Source organism: Microcaecilia unicolor, chromosome 3, assembly GCF_901765095.1.
Source record: "Microcaecilia unicolor chromosome 3, aMicUni1.1, whole genome shotgun sequence".
Classification (NCBI taxonomy): Eukaryota; Metazoa; Chordata; class Amphibia; order Gymnophiona; family Siphonopidae; genus Microcaecilia; species Microcaecilia unicolor.
Window position 1 is genome coordinate 291,945,398 of NC_044033.1, and position 23,352 is coordinate 291,968,749.

General features: G+C 47.6%; 1 protein-coding gene across 1 annotated transcript in view; it reads left to right on the top strand.

Annotated features, from left to right (window-relative positions):
- AAAS (aladin WD repeat nucleoporin) overlaps nucleotides 1–23,352 on the top strand; it is a 249,575-nt gene that overhangs the window by 80,333 nt on the left and 145,890 nt on the right. The window contains 3 exon segments of the mRNA XM_030198169.1: nucleotides 9,694–9,792; nucleotides 10,314–10,324; nucleotides 10,327–10,456. Coding sequence (XP_030054029.1) covers nucleotides 9,694–9,792; nucleotides 10,314–10,324; nucleotides 10,327–10,456 — 240 coding nt within the window.

Below are 23,352 nucleotides of genomic sequence, written 5' to 3' on the forward strand. Positions count from 1 at the left end.
TAATTTTACCTTAATAGCAATAAGGTTAGTCAGTTCGGTTATAGGAGATCGGTTCTATCTAGTTCATGATCAGTCTTATTATTTATTAATTAGGATGGTTGTTTATGGTATGCCTTCTTGAACAGGTCAGTTTTCAGTAGCCTTCGGAAGATGGCTAGGTCCTGCGTTGTTTTTATGGCCTTCGGTAGTGCGTTCCATTGTTGCGTGCATATGTAGGAGAAACTGGTTGCGTATGTAGACTTGTATTTTAGTCCTTTGTAGTTGGGGTAGTGGAGATTGAGGAATGTGCGTGCTGATCTTTTTGCGTTCCTGGTAGGTAGGTCTATAAGGTCTGACATGTAGGCCGGGGCTTCCCCATGTATAATTTTGTGGACCAGGGTGCAGACTTTGAACGCAATTCGTTCTTTGAATGGAAGCCAGTCTAGTTTTTCTCTTAGGGGTTTGGCGCTTTCATATTTTGCTTTCCCAAATATGAGTCTGGCTGCTGTGTTTTGAGCGGTTTGAAGCTTTTTAATGATTTGTTCTTTGCATCCGGCATAAATGGCATTACAGTAGTCTAGGTGGCTTAGCACCATTGATTGTACCAGGCTGCGGAATATTTCTCTTGGGAAGAAAGGTTTGATCCTTTTAAGTTTCCACGTTTTCTTTGCTGTGTTTTTCGCATGGTCTTCGAGTGTGAGATTTCGGTCAATTGTGACTCCCAGAATTTTCAGACTGTCAGAGACAGTCTCCCTGTTGAGTTGGTGGTCTCCAGTTTCCCAGGATTACTAGCTGCTCCTCCGGTGGCTTACGTTAGCAAAGGCAGTTTGACCTGGTGGTTGCAGGCGGACGGTCTGACTTGCAGAGTCTTGTTGGCCACTCCCAATTGGGTGACGGTGATCACTGATTCCAGCATCTCCAGGTGGGGGGCACATTGTCGGTCACAGTATGCACAGGGTCTGTAAGTGACCGAGTCCCAGTGGTTGATCAATTGTTTGGAGCTCCGGGCAGTGCGTCTGGCCCTTTGAACGTTAGTACGTCTACTGGAGGGAGAGCCAGTTCGGGTGCTCTCAGACAATATGACGGTGGTGGCTTACATTAACAACCGGGGGAGGGAGGGCACTTCACTGCGCTGCTGGGCAGAGCGGCATCTGTCTCAGCTGTCGGCGGCCCACATAGTGGAAGTGAAGCAGACTTCCTCAGTCGACACAATGTGGGCTCGGGGGAGTGGAAGCTCTGTGGGGCGGCCTTCTGCTTGATAGTGCATAAGGGGTTCCAGTGATGGACCTCATGGTGACACACAAGTGCGAAAGCCCCCAGGTTTTTCAGCAGGCGAAGATTCTACGGGTAGGAGGGCATTGACGCCCTCCTTCAGCCATGGCTGGAGTTAGACTGTGTTTCCCCTGTGGCCACTCATCGGGCATGTGCTACACCGTATTCAGCGTCATCGAGGTCAAGTGCTGCTCTGATAGTTCCGGACTGGCCTTTTCACAGATCTAGTAATGCTGTTAGTTGATCAGCCCTTCCGCCTTCCGGTGGTGCCGGGACTCCTGTGCCAGAGTTCTCTGGTTATGGAAGATCCCAGTCGAGATTGAGGGAAAAGGGGTACTCTAAGGAGGTTATTGCTACCTTGCTTCATGCTAAGGAGCGGTCTACTTCGGCAGCATACGCATGAGTTTGGTGAATTTTTGAGACCTGCTCCAACAGAGCTTGGTCTCCTTTTCAAGCTTCCCTATCACAGATTTTATCCTCCTTACAGGAAGGGTTGTTGAAGGGTTTGTCATTCAGCTCGCTATGACTGCAACTGGCAGCACTCACCTGTTATTGCGGTCAGGTGTCTGGCTCCTCCTTGGTGTCTCATCCTGATGTGCTCTGGTTTATTAAGGAAGATATGTGGCTCTCCCCCCGCCCCCAGGTATCTATCTAGTCCAGCATGGAACCTTAATTTGATGCTTCATCTTTGCAGGGGGCACCCTTCGAGCCATTGTGGAGGGCCACCCTGAAGGATCTCACGCTGAAATCGGTGTTTCTGATCATGCTTTTGTCTGCGCAGAGGGTGTCGGAACTTCAGGCTCTTTCTTGCAGGGAGGCTTTCTTGTGTTTTTCCAAAGCGGGGGTTATGGTGCGTACCGTGCCCTCCTTTTTCCCTAAAGTGGTCTCAGCCTTTCATCAGAATAATCAGCCCTTGTTTCTGCCTGCGTTTCACAGAGACCAGTATCTAGAGGATTTTCCACGGCAGCCTTTGTTGGATGTACGACGGGTTCTCCGAGGACAAGCAGGCTGCTTGTTCTCACGACTGGGTTGACGTCCACGGCAGCCCCCACCAACCGGAAGAAAACTTCACGGGCGGTCCCGCACGCAGGGCACTCCCACCGCGCATGCGCGGCCGCCTTCCCGCCCGTGCGCGACCGTTCCCGCTCAGTCTTTCTTTTTGCGCGCTGGAGAGAGCCGCGTTCGTCTCTCTCTCTGTCAGCCCCGGAAACCGGATCGCGCTTTTGCTGCGAATTTTCTCTTTTTCGATTGATTCTTCGTTTTCCTTTTTAGTTTCTTTAAAAAAAAAAAACGCTAACTTGTTTTTCCCTCGTTTCTTAGCGGGGGCGTCGCGTTGCGGCCTTGTGGCTGCGCGGTCGATTTGTTTTCGAGGTGTGATTTTTACCGCCACCATCGACGACTTTGACTTCGCCGACGCGATTTTTCCGTCGATGTCCTCAAAGGTCCCGAGTGGATTTAAAAAGTGTGGTCGGTGCGGCCGGCATATCTCGCAGACCGACACTCACGCTTGGTGCCTCCAGTGCCTCGGGCCGGAGCACGATACCAAGACGTGTACTTTGTGTCTCGGTCTCCGGAAACGGACACAAGTAGCGAGGCAAGTTCTTCGGGACCGTCTTTTTGGAACTTGCGCCGGCCCCTCGACGTCGACTTCGACGGCATCGGTATCGACGGCCGGTTCTTCGGTACCGGTATCGATGTCCACGAAATCGGCACCGACGGCATCGATCCCAGGAGCACAGGGCCCGCCGGTCCTCCGGTGAAGGCAGGGGTGAGAGGCCGCGTGGGCAATCGGCCCCGGTCACTCCCTCTACCCAGGGCCCTCGGGACCGAACCCTGTCGGACCCGATCCCTCGAGGCCGAGGGGGATCGACTTCCTCCTCGTCAGTTCCACCGAGCGCCGATGACGGTCACCGCAAAAAGGCGAAGAAGCACCGTCATCGGTCGCCCACGACACATACGGCTCCCGGCGCCAGGGATGAGTCGTCGCCGAGGAAGCGGCAGCGTCGAGAGGAGAGGTCCCCCTCTGTAGTAGAGGTACCGCCACGTCAGGGTGCCAGCACTTCGGTGCAGTCTCGTGGACCCGAACAGCTCCCGGCACCGATGCCTCTACCGGCCCCCTCGCCTTTCCCGACAGCGGGCCTGGACGAGTGCCTCCGAGCCATCCTTCTGGGGATCCTGGAAGGGCTGATGCGCCAGACTGTGTCGGCGCCGTTGATGGCGGCGCCGGCGTGCTCTAGCCCGTTGCCGAGGCCTTCGACGCCGCTTGCGGCGACCGTCTCGACCGCCACGCAGGTGGAGTCCCCGTCGATGGAGGGAGCTTCATCCCCGCCGGCGCGGGAGTCCACCGCTCGACGATGCCACCGAGGCCTCGGTGCCTCGACGTCGAGCCGGGCCCGGTTGAGGACTGAGCTGCAGGAGCTCATGTCCGACACCGAGGAAGAGGCCTCGTGGGGGGAGGAGGAGGACCCCAGATATTTCTCCTCAGAGGAGTCTGTGGGCCTTCCCTCCGACCCCACTCCTTCACCAGAGAGAAAGCTCTCGCCACCTGAGAGCCTCTCCTTTGCCTCCTTCGTCAGGGACATGTCTATTTGCATTCCCTTTCCTGTGGTCTCTGTGGATGAGCTGAGGGCTGAGATGCTCGAGGTCCTCGACTATCCATCACCACCTAGAGAGTCCTCCACGGTGCCGTTGCACAATGTCCTCAAAGAGACACTGCTTCGGAACTGGCTGAGACCATTATCTAATCCCACCATCCCCAAGAAAGCAGAGTCCCAATACAGAATCCACTCGGACCCAGAGTTAATGCGGCCCCAATTGCCTCATGACTCGGCGGTCGTGGACTCTGCTCTCAAGAGGGCACGGAGTTCGAGGGATACCGCCTCGGCGCCCCCGGGGCGGGAGTCTCGCACTCTGGACTCGTTTGGGAGGAAGGCCTACCAATCCTCCATGCTTGTGACCCGCATCCAGTCTTACCAGCTCTACACGAGCATCCACATGCGGAATAATGTGAAGCAACTGGCGGACCTGGTCGACAAGCTCCCCCCGGAGCAGTCCAGGCCTTTTCAGGAGGTGGTCAGGCAGCTGAAGGCGTGCAGAAAGTTCCTGTCCAGGGGTATATATGACACCTGTGACGTGGCATCTCGTGCTGCGGCCCAAGGGATAGTGATGCGCAGGCTCTCATGGCTGCGTGCCTCTGACCTGGACAACCGCACCCAGCAGAGACTGGCCGATGTCCCTTGCCGGGGGGATAATATTTTTGGTGAGAAGGTCGAGCAGCTGGTGGACCCAACTGCATCAGCGGGAAACCGCCCTCGACAAGCTCTCCCACCGGGCGCCTTCAGCATCCACCTCAGCAGGTGGACGTTTTTCCCGGGCCATGCAGGCTGCGCCCTACGCCTATAACAAGCGTAGGTACACCCAGCCGGCCCGAAGGCCTCATCAGGCACAGGGACAGTCCCAGCGCGCTCGTTCCGTCAACAGCGTGCGCCTAAGCAGCCCCCTGCGCCTCCACAGCAAAAGCCGGGGACGGGCTTTTGACTGGATCCATGGGAACATAGCCGCCATCAAAGTGTCCGTACCAGACGATCTGCCGGTCGGAGGGAGGTTAAAACTTTTTCACCAAAGGTGGCCTCTTATAACCTCCGACCAGTGGGTTCTCCAAATAGTGCAGTGCGGATACGCCCTGAATTTGGTCTCCCCTCCACCAAATTGTCCTCCGGGAGCTCAGTCTTTCAGCTCCCATCACAAGCGAGTACTTGCAGAGGAACTCTCCGCCCTTCTCAGCGCCAATCCGGTCGAGCCCGTGCCACCCGGGCAGGAAGGGCAGGGATTCTATTCCAGGTACTTCCTTGTGGAAAAGAAAACAGGGGGGATGCGCCCCATCCTAGACCTGAGAGGCCTGAACAAATTCCTGGTCAAAGAAAAGTTCAGGATGCTTTCCTTGGGCACCCTTCTGCCAATGATTCAGAAAAACGATTGGCTATGTTCCCTGTATTTAAAGGATGCATACACCCACATCCCGATACTGCCAGCTCACAGACAGTATCTCAGATTCCGTCTGGGCATACGGCATTTTCAGTATTGTGTGCTGCCCTTTGGGCTCGCCTCTGCCCCACGGGTGTTCACCAAGTGCCTCGTGGTGGTTGCGGCGTATCTACGCAAGCTGGGAGTGCACGTGTTCCCATATCTCGACGATTGGCTGGTCAAGAACACCTCGGAGGCAGGAGCTCTCCGGTCCATGCAGTGCACTATTCACCTCCTGCAGCTGCTGGGGTTTGTGATAAATTACCCAAAGTCCCATCTCCAGCCAGCCCAATCTCTGGAATTCATAGGAGCTCTGCTGAATTCTCAGACGGCTCAGGCCTTCCTTCCAGAAGCGAGGGCCAACAACCTCCTCTCCCTGGCTTCCCAGACCAGAGCGTCTCAGCAGATCACAGCTCGGCAGATGTTGAGACTTCTGGGTCATATGGCCTCTACAGTTCATGTGACTCCCATGGCTCGTCTTCACATGAGATCTGCTCAATGGACCCTAGCTTCCCAGTGGTTTCAAGCCACCGGGAATCTAGAAGATGTCATCCGCCTCTCCCCCAGTTGCTGCACTTCACTGCACTGGTGGACCATTCGGACCAATTTGACCCTGGGACGTCCATTTCAAATTCCACAGCCCACGAAAGTGCTAACGACGGATGCATCTCGCCTGGGGTGGGGAGCTCATGTCGATGGGCTTCGCACCCAGGGACTGTGGTCCCTCCAGGAAAAAGATCTTCAGATCAACCTCCTGGAGCTCCGAGCGGTCTAGAACGCACTGAAGGCTTTCAGAGATCGGCTGTCCTGTCAAATTATCCAAATTCGGACAGACAACCAGGTTGCAATGTATTACATCAACAAGCAGGGGGGCACCGGATCTCGCCCCCTGTGTCAGGAAGCCGTCGGGATGTGGCGTTGGGCCTGCCAGTTCGGCATGCTTCTCCAAGCCACATACCTGGCAGGCGTAAACAACAGTCTGGCCGACAGACTGAGCAGAGTCATGCAACCGCACGAGTGGTCGCTCCATTCCAGAGTGGTACGCAAGATCTTCCGAGAGTGGGGCACCCCCTCGGTGGACCTTTTCGCCTCTCAGACCAACCACAAGCTGCCTCTGTTCTGTTCCGGACTACAGGCACACGGCAGGCTAGCTTCAGATGCCTTTCTCCTCCATTGGGGGACCAGCCTCCTGTATGCTTATCCTCCCATACCTTTGGTGGGGAAGACCTTGCTGAAGCTCAAGCAAGACCGCGGCACCATGATTCTGATAGCGCCCTTTTGGCCCCGTCAGATCTGGTTCCCTCTACTTCTGGAGTTGTCCTCCGAAGAACCGTGGAGATTGGAGTGTTTTCCGATCCTCATCTCACAGAACGGCGGAGCGCTTCTGCACCCCAACCTTCAGTCTCTGGCTCTCACGGCCTGGATGTTGAAGGCGTAGACTTCACTTCGTTGGGTCTGTCTGAGGGTGTCTCCCGTGTCTTGCTTGCCTCTAGGAAGGATTCCACTAAAAAGAGTTACTTTTTCAAGTGGAGGAGGTTTGTCGTTTGGTGTGAGAGCAGGGCCCTAGAACCTCGTTCTTGTCCTGCACAGAACCTGCTTGAATACCTTCTGCACTTATCAGAGTCTGGTCTCAAGACCAACTCAGTAAGGAATCACCTTAGTGCGATTGGTGCTTACCATCTTCGTGTAGAGGGTAAAGCCATCTCTGGAGAGCCTTTAGTCGTTCGATTCATGAGAGGCTTGCTTTTGTCAAAGCCCCCTGTCAAGCCTCCTGCAGTGTCATGGGATCTCAACGTCGTCCTCACCCAGCTGATGAAACCTTCTTTTGAGCCACTGAATACCTGCCATCTGAAGTACTTGACCTGGAAGGTCATTTTCTTGCTGGCAGTTACTTCAGTTCGTAGAGTCAGTGAGCTGCAAGCCCTGGTAGCTCATGCTCCTTATACCAAATTTCATCATAACAGAGTAGTGCTCCGTACTCACCCTAAGTTCATGCCAAAGGTGGTGTCGGAGTTCCATCTTAACCAGTCAATTGTCTTGCCAACATTCTTTCCCAGGCCGCATACCCGCCCTGCTGAACGTCAGTTGCACACATTGGACTGCAAAAGAGCATTGGCCTTCTACTTGGAGCGGACACAGCCCCACAGACAGTCCGCCCAATTGTTTGTTTCTTTCAACCCCAATAGGAAAGGGGTCGCTGTTGGGAAACGCACCATCTCCAATTGGCTAGCAGATTGCATTTCCTTCACTTATGCCCAAGCTGGGCTGACTCTTGAGGGTCATGTCACGGCTCATAGTGTCCGAGCCATGGCAGCATCGGTGGCCCACTTGAAGTCAGCCACTATTGAAGAGATTTGCAAGGCTGCGACGTGGTCATCTGTCCACACATTCACATCACATTACTGCCTCCAGCAGGATACCCGACGCGACAGTCGGTTCGGGCAGTCGGTGCTGCAGAATCTGTTTGGGGTGTAAATCCAACTCCACCCTCCAGGACCCGAATTTATTCTGGTCAGTCTGCACTCTCAGTTAATTGTTCTTCGTAGGTCAATTTCTGTTATACCCTCGCTGTTGCGAGGTTCCATTGACCTGGGTTCTTGTTTTGAGTGAGCCTGAGAGCTAGGGATACCCCAGTCGTGAGAACAAGCAGCCTGCTTGTCCTCGGAGAAAGCGAATGATACATACCTGTAGCAGGTGTTCTCCGAGGACAGCAGGCTGATTGTTCTCACCTACCCTCCCTCCTCCCCTTTGGAGTTGCATTTTATTCAGGTTTTTGCTTGTCATTCAACTGAGCGGGAACGGTCGCGCACGGGCGGGAATGCGGCCGCGCATGCGTGGTGGGCATGCCCTGCGTGCGGGACCGCCCGCGAAGTTTTCTTCCGGTTGGTGGGGGCTGCCGTGGACGTCAACCCAGTCGTGAGAACAATCAGCCTGCTGTCCTCGGAGAACACCTGCTACAGGTATGTATCATTCGCTTTCTGCTTCATTATTTGTATACTACGAATGATTTCCTTTGTTCAGATTATCTATCCTTTTTTCTGGGCCGCGCAAAGGTGAAGTGATTTCTAAAGCGACAATTTCTTGTTGGGTTAAAGCCGCTATCTCGTCAGCTTATGTCTTGGTGGGTCGCACACCTCCAGCAGGACTTCGCACGCATTCCACTCGGGTGTTTGCAGTTTCATGGGCGGAGTCTTGCCTGTTGGCTCTGGATGAGATCTGTAGGGCGGCAACTTGGGCATCAGTGCATACCTTTGTCAAGCATTATTGAGTAGATGTGGCTGGAGGCGGTGTTTGGGGCTTCCGTGCTAGTGGCAAGAGTTTTGACTTCCCACCCTGTACTGCTTTGATACATCCCATCTGCTGCTAATGCTAAGGAATGAAACATTTTCTTACCTGATAAATTTTCTTTCCTTTAGTCGCAGCAGATGAATCCAGAGTCCCACCCCAAGCCAAAGTTTCTGGGTGGAGTCGGGTGTCTGCAAGCTGCAGCTTTGTTGGTTTTCTCTGTTGTTGTGATTTTCAGGGTTCTGTTTACATGACTATTGGAGGGATCTGTGTGGAAGGAGATATGGTATTCACTTTTTGTTTCCTGTGCTTTATTATGATAAATACTAAGGATTCCAAGAGCACACTGTCCAATACGACAGAGTTCAAATCAGTTCTCTCTATCTCCACCTGCTGGTAGATGGTCACAACCCACCTGTCTCTGGATTCATCTGCTGCGACTAAAGGAAAGAAAATTATCAGGTAAGATAAAAAAAATTTTGTTGAAGTCAGCTACAGTTTGGTTTCTATGGAGCATAAAGTGATTTGTATTATATACAATAGAAATAGGAAAAAGTTGCTTGAACTGAGACAACCTACTGTTTCTTTAGGAGCATCTTTTCAATTGATTTCCATGTAAATATATTATTTCTTATCAAAATATTCATTATATTTTCTTTGAACCTTTTAAAGATTGTTTCTGGAAGGAAAAGGTGTCTTCCTTAAACTATGTCTCACCTTCTTGTCAATCTGGCTCATAAGAGATTAGTAGTTGATTTAGGGTTACTCCTTTTTAATTGTTTAGCTATTTCTTGAAGTTTCCATTTCCACATAGTTATGACTGTTGTCCCTTCCCCCTCCCCCAGTTAGTGGACTATAAATGTTGTTCAATTTTGTTCCAAAGTTTTCAGTTTCTTTTTTTTTGAGGGGGGGTTCCCCAGGTACAAAAAACTTAGGTTGTGAGCCCCCTAGGGACAGAGAAAGGTGCCTGTATATAATGTGTACAGCACTGCGTACATCTAGTAGCGCTATAGAAATGATTAGTAGTAATAGTAGTAACAGTAACATCTGTTGTCTTTCAGTTACGATTCTTTGGATTTGTATATTTCAAAATGCAAATTTAAAAAATATAGTGGAAGTGCTTTTATTTTGCAGGACAGGCTGTTCCCTGCGAGCTTTTGCTTGGCATCCTCATACAAGCAAATTTGCAGTAGCACTACTTGATGACTCCATTCGAGTATATAATGTTAACAGGTAGGCAAGGCATGTGCAGTTTGCTTTAACCCTTTAAATAGTCAACATAAAGATGACTCAGGTACATCATCCAAACTGTTGGAGGGGGGGACGTATCTAAATATTGGAGTGCTGCTGGGCAGAATTGAGGTGCACTGGCAAAGCTGTATGTGTGGGTCTCGCTAGTGAAAAAGTAGGGGCTGCTTTAGGGTAGGACTAAGGTGCCCTAACAGAACTGTGTGTGAGATGGGGAGGAAGGGATCTCAGTTCTGGAGTAGTAGAGTGTGATGTATTCTGGGGCTGAGCTGCATTGGCGCAGAGCTAGGTGTTTAAGGCTTTCGGTAACGGATTAGCAGTGGACACTGCAATCAGAAATTGAGAGAGATTGGTAGAGTTAAAGATTGAAAGGTTATATAAATGCGTGCCTAGATGTAATAAGTACTGTCTGCTTCTGATTTAGTTTAGCCATATAATGAGTGCTAATAGTTCATAAAAAGACATCAACATTTTTATTTTCACCCTCTTCCCTCCCCCCCACCAAGCACAATAATTCCTACCTGAAGCATCGGCTACAGAAAAATGTGTCATCTATGGTGTGGAAACCATTATGTGCATCTGTGCTTACAGTGGCCTGTCAGAGCTGCATCCTAGTCTGGCACGTGGACCCCACCTCCCTCTCCACAAGGTAACATGTCAGAAGGCACGCAGCTCTCGGGATGTCATGTTTTTAACATGTGGGATTAGAGAATTGGGCATGAGCAGAGCTTTGTGCTGTATAAAACATCTGGACTAACTGTTACAGTTACTATATGTTTAGTTGCATCCTTGAGATTTGTTTAGAAAGAAATGCTGCTTTTATAAGCCTTTCTCTGCAAAAAAAAAAAAAAAAGGACTTCATGATCAAAATATTATCTGTGTCTTGTGTGTGAACCTCCTACAACTTTAGGACCTGATTTGCTAAGTTTTTACACACAGACATAGAAGGGGCTGATGTAATAAAGTATGGGAGGCTTGGCACAATTTTGCTAAAGGTCTTTGACAAACTTTTGGTAGGGAAATTTTGACCCTCCCTTGCACTTCTTGGTTGTTACCACAATGGACAAAAAACCCCTCCCTTTTTGTGTTAATTAGTCTAGAAATTTTTACTAAAATTTTTAGCTAGTGTCTAGAACAGCATATTGCACAAATTGTACATTTAGACCAAACGGGCTTTGTATAAAAAAAATGAATTAAAAGGTTGAGAGCAAGTGATAAATAAAGAGTAGCTAACATTGTTCATTCAACTAAGAACTCCAAACTTATTGAGTTTATCTCTTGATGTGTAAAAAGCCATTGACAAAGTAGAATGACTTTAACCTTTTCTGCATAGTTCCCAGTTGGATTCAGGGATAATGTTATTTTATGGGCCAATGCTCTCTACCTAACCCCTGAGACATGAGTTCTAGTCAGTGGTTGGCTGGCTGTGCTGTTTTGCTTATGTTGTATGTGCCAAGACTGTCCTTTATGCCCTTATTAATTACAATGAGATAAGAGGCAATACAGCAAGAGGTTTAATTTGAATACAAGACATGTTCTGATTGTATGTGAACAGTGTGCTGACTTATACCATACATTTATCAGAAGCTCTTTCCAAATTGCTGTAACTATTGAGGGAATTTGGTACATTTTTCAAAATCTTTGATGATGTCTTGTGGATTGAAAGTAGCCAAGCCTGCCACTGATTAACTGTGGTTCCAGAGTGTCCCTCCAGACCAGCACAGTGGGGTTATGCACTCCGACCAGCAGATGTCGACTGAGAACCACAAACTCTTCAGAACACCTAAAACTGTACTGTGCAGTCCCCTGAGAGTCAGTAGTTCTCAGTCTCTAGCAGTTGGTGGTTGTGCTTAACGTGTGCAATCCTGGTCTGAGATTTGAGAGCCCTTTATTTTTGGATGCTTTCGTTTGGAAAAAAAAAATTGTGTGGGTTTCCTCTCAGCTCTTCTGATGCCCATCTGTAGGCTGGACTGGGGCTCAGGTCTGGTCTGTGGGGTCCTCTTTTTGCCCCGGGGATTCTACACCCAGGTGGCTGGGTCCCTTTTCCCTCCCCCAAATCCCCTTTGGGAATCTTTAGTCAATATTTATTTCAGCTGTGCAGACAGCCAGCTTTGAGAGCAGTGGGGTCTACTGCTAGAGCTTGCAAAAAAAACCCCCCCCCCCCCCCCACACACAGAGCAGGAAGTTAGTGCTCATTTCAAGTTCTGAAAGCTGTTTAGTTGCCTTCCCTTCGCAGTGTGCTTGTGGGCTGGACCTCCATCCGGGGGAGGGGGAGAGATTCTTATGAGTGGCAGCGGTGTCTTGGTTTTTGGGTCCTGGGATCCACGATGGTTGTTGGGTCATGATAAGTACTGACAGGCAGAAAAAGTAAGCAGTTCGTTTGCACCAGGGAGTCCTCGAGAGTGGCAGCTGCAGATATTGTGTGCGTAGGGGGAGTTCTTTGGGGGTGATGGCATCCCGAAGTCAGACTAAGCAGGGGGTCCACAGAGACTCTTCTGAGGTCAGGGATACTGGTGTTGCGGCATCCCTGGTATTGGCGGGAGCCACCGCCATCTTGTCCTCTCGGTCATGCTGCGAACAGCTCCCGCACCTGAATTTGATGGTTCCCGATGTGGGCCAGGCAGTGGCCAGAAGCTGTACAGGGGCTTTCTGTTGATTTTTTCCCCCCAGAATTTGTTCTTGCTATGTACAAGGCCGTTTGCATTCGTAAGTCCAAGTTGCCAGCTTCTTCAACCCTAGGGAACTAAGTGGATGGTCTCCTTCTTCTCTCAAGCATCCTATAAGGGTTTGGAAGGAGGAGGACATGTTGGAGGAGGCTTCTTCTGTGGATGTAGAGGTCCCCAGATGGTCAGATGAATATCCGGATGCGGTTGGAAAGCAGGTAGAAGGGGACTCTTGGTTGGCAGAGATGCCTCCTTGGGGAGGATTCCTCAGTAGTCTGCATCTTTCATAGGGATGAACTGCAGGAGTTGATTAACCAGGTTTCTTCGGTGTTTCAGTTTGAGGAGGACGCTAAGGAGGCTGCTCGTGCGATGGAACCGTTGCTGAAGGAAGTCCTCCCAGTTTTTGCCTAAGCACCAGGATATCAGGGACATTATCTAGGCCCGGTGGAATTCAGCCCCGTTCAAGGAGGCACATTCCATGGTTGCAGCTTAATCTTATCCCAGATCTTGATAGGCAATCGCTCCTGCCTTCGGTGGTGGATGCTGTAATGTCAGTGGTCACTAAGAAGAATACTGTGCTGGTGGACAGTGGTACGGTTTTGTGAGCTCTGCTGGATTATTGGATAGAGTCTCTCTCTTGAAGCAGTCTTTTTGATGTGGCTACCCTTGCAGTGCAGGCAGCTATTTGTGGTGGCCTGTTAGCTAGGGCCTGTTTCCGCTGGTCTGAGAGGGTTCTTGACCGCTTCTCCGATGATTGGGCTCAGGTAGACCAGGAAGTGGCCAAACTCGAGATGGGCTCTTCTCTTCTTTGTGACGCCCTGTATGATCATTTTCGTGTTTCGGACAAGTTTATGGCTCTCGGTGTAGTGACTAGGCACATGGTAGATATTTTCAGCGAATACTGTCCTTTCGTGGGGGATTGAAATTCGGGATTCAGTAAGCATCAGCCTAGACATAGCTCTCAATGAAGGTGTAGGAGTCCAACCTCCAGTTCCTGTAGGGGCAAAATTGAGAGACTTCTACTGTAGGTAGGCCCAGATTACTGTGGATCAGTGGGTCCTCGAGTTTGTTCGGGATGGTTACGCCCTGGAGTTCTTCCGTCCCCTGCTGAATCTTTTTTCCTGCCGAGCTGCATGGAAGACTGCAGTGGTCAGGGAGACTCTGGACAGATAGATCCGCATTTGGGTGGTTCTTTCAGTGCCGCTCAAGGAGAGAGGCATGAGTCTATATTCCATCTAATTTGTGGTGCCCAAGAAGGGCCTATTCTGAATTTGAAAGGAGTGAACTGGGCACTCCAGATGCCGCGATTACGGACAGAGACTCAGTCATTTTGGCAGTGAGATCCAGGGAGTTTCTGACATCTCTCGATCTGACGGAGGCTTATCTGCACATTCCTATTTGACAAAGTCATCAAAGGTTCCTCCACGTTACAGTTTTAGGTAACTATTATCAGTTCTGTGTACTCCCTTTAGGGCTGGCTACTGCTCCGCAAATGTTCTCCAAGATATTGATGGTCTTAGCAGTGGCTCTACAACAGGATGGCATCTTAGTTCATCCATACCTGAATAATTGGTTGATTGAGGCGAAAACCTTTCAGGAGAATCTCACGGTCATGACGAAGGTGGTTCAGATGTTAGTTGTTGGACTGGGTGGTAAACTCGGCGAAGAGTCACCTGGTGCTGTCTCGATCCTTAGAGTTTTGGGGAGTGTGCTTCAGTACTCGGGTAGGCAGAGTGTTTCTTCCTGAGGCTCGAATCTTGAAGCTCCAGTCCCAGGTGCACCTTATGCTGGGCCTTCGTTGTCCCTGGGCCAAGGATTACTTGGAGGTGCTAGGGTCCATGGCAGCGTCTTTAGAGGTGGTTCAGTGGGCACGGGCTCATATGAGGCCTCATCAGGATGCTTTGTACATCTACTTAAGGGTTATAGCCTTCGGACTTTAAATCCAGGAAATACCACAAATACGCTGTAAGGAAAGGAAGGACGAAGGTGATGTTACATATTCAGGTAGTTCACTTGTAACAAACATCAGTGTTTAACATAGACATGTCAAATTGAAAATGCATTTGTTTTGTGGCAAAGATAAGAATTTCAGTTGGGATATCAATTCCAAAAGTGTTCATAAAAAAAAAACTTGCCTTTTTTGGGGGGGGGGGGGGGGGGTAATTTTCTCTTAAGTCTCTTCATGAACTTCCAGTTTGGTCAGTGCGAGTCTCAAGCAGTGCCATGAGCTTTCCATCACAAACTATCCAGAGATTTTGCACACTTAAACACACTTGTCATCTGCTACAAAAGATTGTGACTCTCTGTGGAACCAAAGTACATGTGAACCAAAATCTGACACGTGACACTAGGCGTTACCATTGTAAAGTGGCTAAATCTATTCTTTTCTGCTTTCAGAAAAGTCAGTGCTTCCTGTATAGCCTCCAGATCCTCAGTTGGCTCAAGAACTAGAAACAGGAATCAAACCAGGAATCCTGCATGGGACTGACATTGCCAGTAGGCCTTTCTGAAGGCTTAAGATTTGCACTGAGCTAGGGTTTACTTGCTATTGTATGGATCCTGAGGAGCTTAGCCGAGATTGGATAACAGAGCCGGTAGTGGGAGGCGGGGCTGGTGGGTGGGAGGCGGGGATAGTGCTGGGCAGACTTGTAGGGACTGTGCCCTGAAAAAGACAGGTACAAATCAAGGTAAGGTATACACAAAAAAGTGGCACATTTCTTGGGCAGACTGGATGGACCGTGCAGGTCTTTTTCTGCCGTCATCTACTATGTTACTTTGTTGTCCAGGTGGTCTCCCCAGCACCAGTTGTTGGAGGTTCATCTCGTGCTGGGTGCACTGCAAGGCACAGTCTGCAGTGGTGGTTGCAGATGCAAAATCTGTCCAGAAGCCAGATTTGACGGACTGGTTGGTGTTGACATCGGACACCAGTTTTTTCAGCTGGGGAGCTCATTGCCTGAACAAGGTGGCTTAGGGTTGCAGGAGGCAGCTCAGTGGTCGATCAGTTGTCTGGAGATGAGCAATTTGTCTTGCACTGCAGGGCTGGCTTCCCTTCAGTCTCCTTTGTCTTTCCCCCATGGCCTCTGATTGGCAGATTTGTTCAGAAAATCGAACGTCACTTGGGTCGAGAGGCATTGGTGGCTCTGGATTGGCCGCCCAGGCCGTGGTACAGTGATCTGGGAAGACTGGCAGTAGATCATCCACTTTGGTTTCCGGGGGGTGGCAGATCTGTTGCAGTAGGGTCCGGTGTTCATGTCCGACCTAGCTCCATTCTGTCTTATGTCTTGGCTCTTGAGCAGGTGCTCTCGGAGAAACGAGGCCCTCTGGCAGGGTCATAGTGACACTCCTGCATTCCAGAAAGAAATCAATGTCCCTAGCATATGTATGTGTCTAGTGTTTCTTCGAGCGGTGGTTTTCGGAGCGTCTGATTTCTCCTTTTCACTCTTTGGTTCCGGAGTTACTGGACTTCCTGCAGGACGGGCTGGAGAAGGGCCTGATCTTGGCATCATTGAAGGTTTAGGTGGCAGCCTTGATCCATCCGGACATGGTTCATTTTTTCCTGGAGATATGTCGTCGTTTTCCTCCGGTTCATCCTTCGATCCCTTCATGAAATCTCAACCTAGTTCTGGAGTTGTTATCTGTGCTTTTTGAGCCATTGGTGATGTGTTCGCTGAAGGCCCTCTCCTTGAAGACAGTGTTCCTGGAGGCTATTTCATCCACAAGGAGGATTTCGGAGTTTCAGGTGCTGTCGTGTAGGGAGCCTTTTTTTATGTCCTCTAAGGAGAAAGTGGTTTTGTGGCCAAGGTGGCCTCAGTATTCGGTATTCCATATTAATCAATCAGTGGTTTTGCCGGTTTTGGGGGAATCTTAAGGGCATGCTGGAACAGTGGCGTTCACATCACTTGGATAACAAGAGGGCGTTTTGTGTCTATTTACAGAGGACGCAAGAATTTCGGTGGTCAGACAAGTTGTTTTGATTGGAGGTCATCACTGGGGAGAAGCAGCTTCTAAATGTACTATTGGCAGATGGATTAAGGAGGCGGTGGCCTCTGCTTATGTGCTTAAAGGGCAGCCAATTCTCGTGCAGCTTAAGGTGCACTCCATTCGGGGGCAAGTGGAGCGCTCATTGATTCTTCCGAAGGAGATTTATAAAGCAGCATTATGGCCCTCCTTGCATTCCTTTACACACAGCAAGTACATCAGGAGGTGGTTTTTGGAGCTAGGGGTGTTGGAGATGGAGCTGCAGGGATTCCCCCCCCCCCCCCCCCCCACACACACACACTTAATGGTCACTACTTTGGCACTTCCCTGTTGTGCCAGTCTGGAGGGACACTATGGAAGGAGAAATTAGATCTTAACCTGCTAATTTGCTTTCCTTTAGTCCCTCCAGACTGGCTCGGGGCCTTCCCTTCATTCAGTGTCTCTGGTATTTGTTTTTATTCGGTGGTCTGTTGAGTCAGCTAATGCGGTGTACTGGTTCACGTGTTGCAGTTTTGGTGCCTGCAATGAGTAGGCTTCAGGATATGGTCAAAGAATAACAACAATTAAAAAAAAATTATCAGAAAAATATGACAGGCAACACAGTATGAGTAAAGGGCAGCAGCGCAGGGGGCTACTTTTTGTAGCTCCAGTACTGAGAAGGTGTCGCAGGCCGGGGAGGTGGCTCTGCTTTGTTATTCAATTACTGACTTTCATGGGACTGCACAGTACAGTTAAAAGTATTCTGAAGAGTTTGTAGTTCTCTGTCTCCATCTGCTGGTTGAAGTGCATAACCCTACTGTGCCGGTCTGGAAGGACTAAAGGAAAGCAAATTAGCAGGTAAGATCTAATTTCTCCTTTTCAGATCATTTCTTCCTTGCATTATTTAGAGTAGGGGTTCTCAACCCAGTCCTTGGGATACACCTAGCCAGTCAGATTTTCAGGATATCCGCAATAAATATGCATTCCTTACAATACAACAGAGTTATAAACCTAGTACAATGATAAGTACATAAGTATTGCCATACTGGAACAGACCGAAAGTCCATCAAGCCCAGCATCCTGTTTCAAACAGTTGCCAATCCAGGTCACAAGTACCTTCAAGATCCCAAAAAAGTACAATATATTTTATGTTGCTTATCCTAGAAATAAGCAGTGAATTTTCCCCGTCCATTTTATTTTTTTTTATTTTTTATTTATTCGATTTTCAAATTACAAGTATACAAACTCGTGTTAGGAAAAATTGGATAAAGAAAGAAACATTATTACAAGAAAAAAGTATTACATTCATAAGTTTCTTCACTCCAATATAAGTCCACCTTAGGGAGTTCAAAATCTACAAACTTGTTGAAGAAATAGCAAGCAATTTAACACAATTAAACTGAGTAGACGGGTGTATATAGGTCGCAACATTACATTATCAAACACTATCACTAGTTGGAACAACTGTTCCAGCAGTCTTTCTAGATGTTATAAACAATTCTAGTTGGGATGGATCAAAAACGATACATTTTTCGGACTGGTAGGTGACTAAACATTTGCAGGGAAATTTTAGGAAAAAAGTAGCTCCCAGATTGATCACTTCTTGCTTCTTCTGAAGAAACTTTCTCCGGCGCAGCTGTGTTTCCCTTGATACATCTGGAAAAATGTTAATTTTTAAACCCTTGAAGATTTATCGCGGTTTTTATAGAACTAGTAAAAGAGGCCTGTTTCTGAGCAAATGAAACGGGCGCTAGCAAGGTTTTCGTCGCCAACACCCCCCCCCCCCCTCCATGGCCAACCCCTTCGTTCTGCCATTACTCCGCCCCCAACATCATGACGTTTGAGGTGAGGGCGGGGCCCGGAGCGATTTCCCACCCCCACCCACCCCCCGCCTCCCTCCCTGCCAACCCCTTCGTTGTTCTGCCATAGCTCCGCCCTCGAGGGCAGGGCCCGGAGCGATTTTGGTGGCTTCACCACCACGAACCTTCGAACCTTTTTGAAGGAAGTCAGGGCTTGGCTTCACTGACGTCAGTATCCTCAGAACATTGAGGGTGAGATTTATTATAGTAGATAATCTCAGTATCCAAGGTTTATCTGGTGATAAAACCACTGTAGCCACCAAAGTGGCTGGCACAACTTGATCTGTATCCGAGATTTCTAATAAAGCCGAAACATCCAGGTGTTGATTTTCTAAATGTTGTTGCTGTTGCAGATTCTCAGAAGGAAGATAAAATGCTTGTGTGAAAGGAGGTATATTCTCCTCATTAATTTGATGAATCTCTGTAAGGTATAATTTTAGCATCTCTTTAGGAGCCATATTAATCACATAGGGAAAATTTACAAACGTAAATTATTTCTAGTAAAATTTTCCATATTCTCTGCTTTACTTCTTAGATTAACTAAGTCTTTTAACATAACATTTTGGACTTCTTGTATTTGATGTATTTCTTTGGCTTGTTTTTCAACCTGTGTGTTTAACCATTTAAATTTATCTTCCTCACAATCTACGTCTTGTTTAAGTTTTTGTATCTGTGGTAATAGAGCTTTGCCCAAGTCTGCTATTAAGTTCCAAAGACAATCAAGTGTCACTTTGGGGGGTTTAGTTTGAAATATTGCAAGTGAAAAGGCTCCTACCTCCGTTTGCTGTGAGGAAATTCCAACCCCACTGAAAATAATCCCTTCCTCCATTGATGTCTCAACCAACGTGTCCGGCACCGCTCCTTCACATTCTCCATTTGCCCTCTGTCTCCCTTCCTCTAGTTCCCTTTCCGGGGTTAGATTCAGTGACGCCAATATTGAAGGGTATGAGTCTACGTGGCGCTGGAGGAGGAGGAGGTGTTCGAGCGTCGGAGCTCAGTGATACTTCCAGCTCTAAGGATCCCTCACGCCTTCAACTACAGCAGGAGACACCAGCGAGCCGCTCACCGGCGTACTTGCGTCCTGAACCCGCTGCAGAAAAGAGTCTATGGGGCCACTTCGAATTGGGGTTCCCAGTCGCTGGTGGGCTACGGCAGCAGCTTTCCCCCTTCTCTTCGGCATTTCTAAGGTATAGTTATGGTGGAAAACCCACCAAAGTCAAAATAGGGAATTTTCCGCAGGAGCTCCAAAAATACGTCTGTCCTACTCAGCGGCCATTTTGAACACCCCCAAGTCCATTTTAATAATGGTCTATGGTCTTTTCCTTTAGGAAGCCATCCAAACTTTTTAAAACTCCGCTAAGCTAACTGTGTTTTACTACATTCTCTGGCAACGAATTCCAGAGTTGAATTACACATTAAGTGAAGAAACATTTCTCAGATTCATTTTAAATTTTACTACTTTGTAGCTTCATTGCATCCTCCCCCCCCCCCCCCCCCCCCCCCCCCCCAGTTTTAGTATTTTTGGAAAGAGTAAACAAGCAATTCACGTCTACCCATTCCACTCCACTCATTATTTTATAGACCTCTATCATATTCCCCTCAGACGTCTTTTCTTCAAGCTGAAGAGCCCTAGCCTTTTAGCTTTTCCTCATGGGGATGTCTCATCCCCTTTATCATTTTCGTTGCCCTTCTCTGTACCTTTTCTAATTCCACTTTATATTTTTTTTAAGATGCGGTAACCAGAATTGAATGCAATATTCGAGGTGGAATTGCACCGTGGAGTGATTACAAAGGCATTATAACGTCCTCATTTTTGTTTTCCATTCCTTTCCTAATAATACCTAACATTCTATTTGCTTTCTTAACCACCGCTGCACACTGAGCAGAGGGTTTCAATGTATCAGCGATGATACCTAGATCCTTTCCTGGTCGGTGACTTCTAATGTGGAACCTTGCATTACATAGCTATAGTTTGGGTTCCTCTTTCCCACATGCATCACTTTGCACTTGCTCTCATTAAACGTCATCTGCCATTTGGATGCCCGGTCTCCCAGTCTTGCATGGTCCTCTTGTCATTTTTCACAATCCTCTTTCGATTTAACAACTTTGAATAACTGTGTGTCATTAGCAAATTTAATTACCTCACTATTACTCCCATCTCTAGATCATTTATAAATATGTTAAAAAGCACAGACCCCTGGGGAACCCCACTATCTACCCTTCTCCATTGAGAATACTGACCATTTAACCCTACTCTCTGTTTTTAATCCAGAATAGGACACTATCTCCTATCCCATGACTCTCCAATTTCCTCTGGAGTCTTTCATGAGGTACTTTGTCAAACACCTTTTGAAAATCCGGATACACAATATCAACCGGCTCACCTTTATCCACATGTTTGTTCACTCCTTCAAAGAAACGTAATAGATTGGTGAGGCAAGATTTCCCGTCACTAAATCCACGTTGGCTTTATCTCATTAATCCTTGCTTTTGAATATTCTCTATAATTTCCCAGATCTCCTCTGGAACCCTTTTTGAAAAATCGGCGTTGCATTGGCCACCCTCCAATTTTCTGGTAGCTTGCTTGCTTTTAAAGATAAATTACATATTGCTAACTATTTTCGCAAGTTCATTTTTCAATTCCGTCAGTACTCTAAAAAGACATTAATAGCTAATGTTAATTCCCATCTTATTCAAACATTGCTCTTTTTTTGTATTCGCCACTCAGCGTGCTGTGTTTGAATTAATCAATTTATGTCCACATTTCTTGTCGATTTCAGCTTTGTGGTTGCTAATGTAGTGGTCCATTTTCAAGCTCAAAATAAGTGCATGAGCTAACACTCTCTTAATTAAGCATGAATGTCCAGAGCAGAGGTTAATAACTGGTGCCACTTATGCCCAATTTTAGTCTCTACACGATTGCATGTTTTGCCAAACAGGCGTACTCAGGAGACTAAACCTACAATACAAAGCTTCAACTTACTAAACATTCATCCAATGAAAACTATCACCCCACTATAGCACAATAAAATTACATACCATGAGTCTTAACGTTCATGTATAAACCCGTCTGGATGTTGAATTATCGCAGGGTCTATACCTAAATACTCTGTGATTTCAATTGATAATAAATCTTCTTGTTAAGCCCAAGGGGTTCAACGGTGTTCCATTCAAATATTAGGTGCTGCTCCCTTCTGATCAGTGCTGCTGAAATGTCACCTCTCCTATGTAATGTAAGTTGTTGTAAAACTACAGAACGCAGATCATGCACCAAGTGATATACTGAGATCATTGTTATCTAGTCTTATACTGCAATGCTGTGCAATTCATTGCTTAATAGGTTTATTAGTTTGTCCCAATTACCACTTGCCACAGGGACTTAAGATGCCATAAACAACCTGCTCAGACAAAAAATCCATCTTGCTCTGTAACCAAAATTTTTTCGTACTGTTAGGTATTTGTAAGGTGACATTTCAGCGGCACTAATCAGAAGGGAACAACGCCTAATATTTGAATGGAACACCGTTGAACCCCTTAGACTTAACAAGGAGGTTAATTGGTTCCTCATATAATCAGTTGAAATCAGAGTATTTAGGAATGGACCCTGTGATAATTCAACATTCAGTGGTGGACTTCCAGTTCAAGGTCCTGTTATGTGATGACTCATGTATTTTTATTGTGCTGTAGTAGGTTTATGGTTTTAATTGGATGAATGTTTAGTAAGTTGAAGTTTGTATTGTAGGTTGAAACACGCAGTCATGTAGAGACTAACCTAGAGCTTAAGTGGCACCAGTCATTAGCCTCTGCTCTGGACATTCCTGCTTATCTAAGAGACTGTTAGCTCACTCACTTATTTTGAGCTGGTGTATGGACCATTTCATTAGCAAGCACAAAGCTGAAATCGACAAGGAATGTGGACATATATTGATTAATTCAAACACAGCACGCTGAGATTAGCGACTACAAAAAAGAGCAATGTTTAAATAAGATGGGAATTAACATCAGCTATTAATGTCTTTTCATCTGTAGCAAAAATAGTCCATCCATATCGAGTATCTGGAGTGAAGTCGCGAAAACAGCTAGGAAGGATCCATCAGAAGGACTGGTTGGGCTGTATATAATTTTAAATGATATGCTATATAATTAAATAAAAGTTTTGATATGGGATTTTGTCAATGATTATATAATTTAGTATTTAATTGTGAATCATTATACTAGGTTTATAACCCTGTTGTATTGTAGGAATGCATATTTATTGTGGATTTCCTGAAAATCTGACTGGCTAGGTGTGTCCCAAGGACTGAGTTGAGAACCCCTGCTCTAAATAAGGAAAGGAAGAAATGAATTGAAAAGGAGAAATTAGATCTTACCTGCTAATTTTGCTTTTCTTTAGTCCTTCCAGACCGATACAGTAGGGTTATGCACGCCGACCAGTAGATGGAGACTGAGACCCACAAACTCTTCAGAACACCTATAACTGTACTGTGCAATCCTCTGAGAGTCAGTAGTTCTCAGTCTCTAGCAGATGGTGGTTGTGCGTAACCTGTGCATTCCCCCGGTCTGAAGTTTGAGTCTTTAATTTTGGGTGCTTTTGTTGGAAAAAAAAAAAGTTTCCCTCTCAGTGCAGGCAGGTACTTGCAGAGGAACTCTCGGCCCTTCTGAAAAAGGGGGGGAGTTTTGCTTTTCAGGGAACATTTAGAGTGACTACAGTAGCATTACTGGCAGCAGGGTCAGTGTTAGTTTGTTTACTTACAGCTGACTGAGCAGGCTTTGAAGAACAGTGCTGCTTTTCTGTTTACTTGCACTGCGTTTGCTTACTGAATCACTGCTACTCTGTGGTTGTGCCAGGTGGAAGTCAAGGAGGATCAGAAGAAGTGGTGAGGGTGGAGCAGCATACATTCTAGAGTGCTTCCCCTCCCCCCCATACCGCTAAAGGTAAGATTGTGGCTTGCTAAGTGACAGTAATATTTGTTTTAAACTTTCTTGCAGTCCCCTGTGCTTAATGTTGAAAAGAGGAGTGAGGGATAGAGGAGACAGCAGAGGGGGAAAAAAAAAAACTAAAGTAT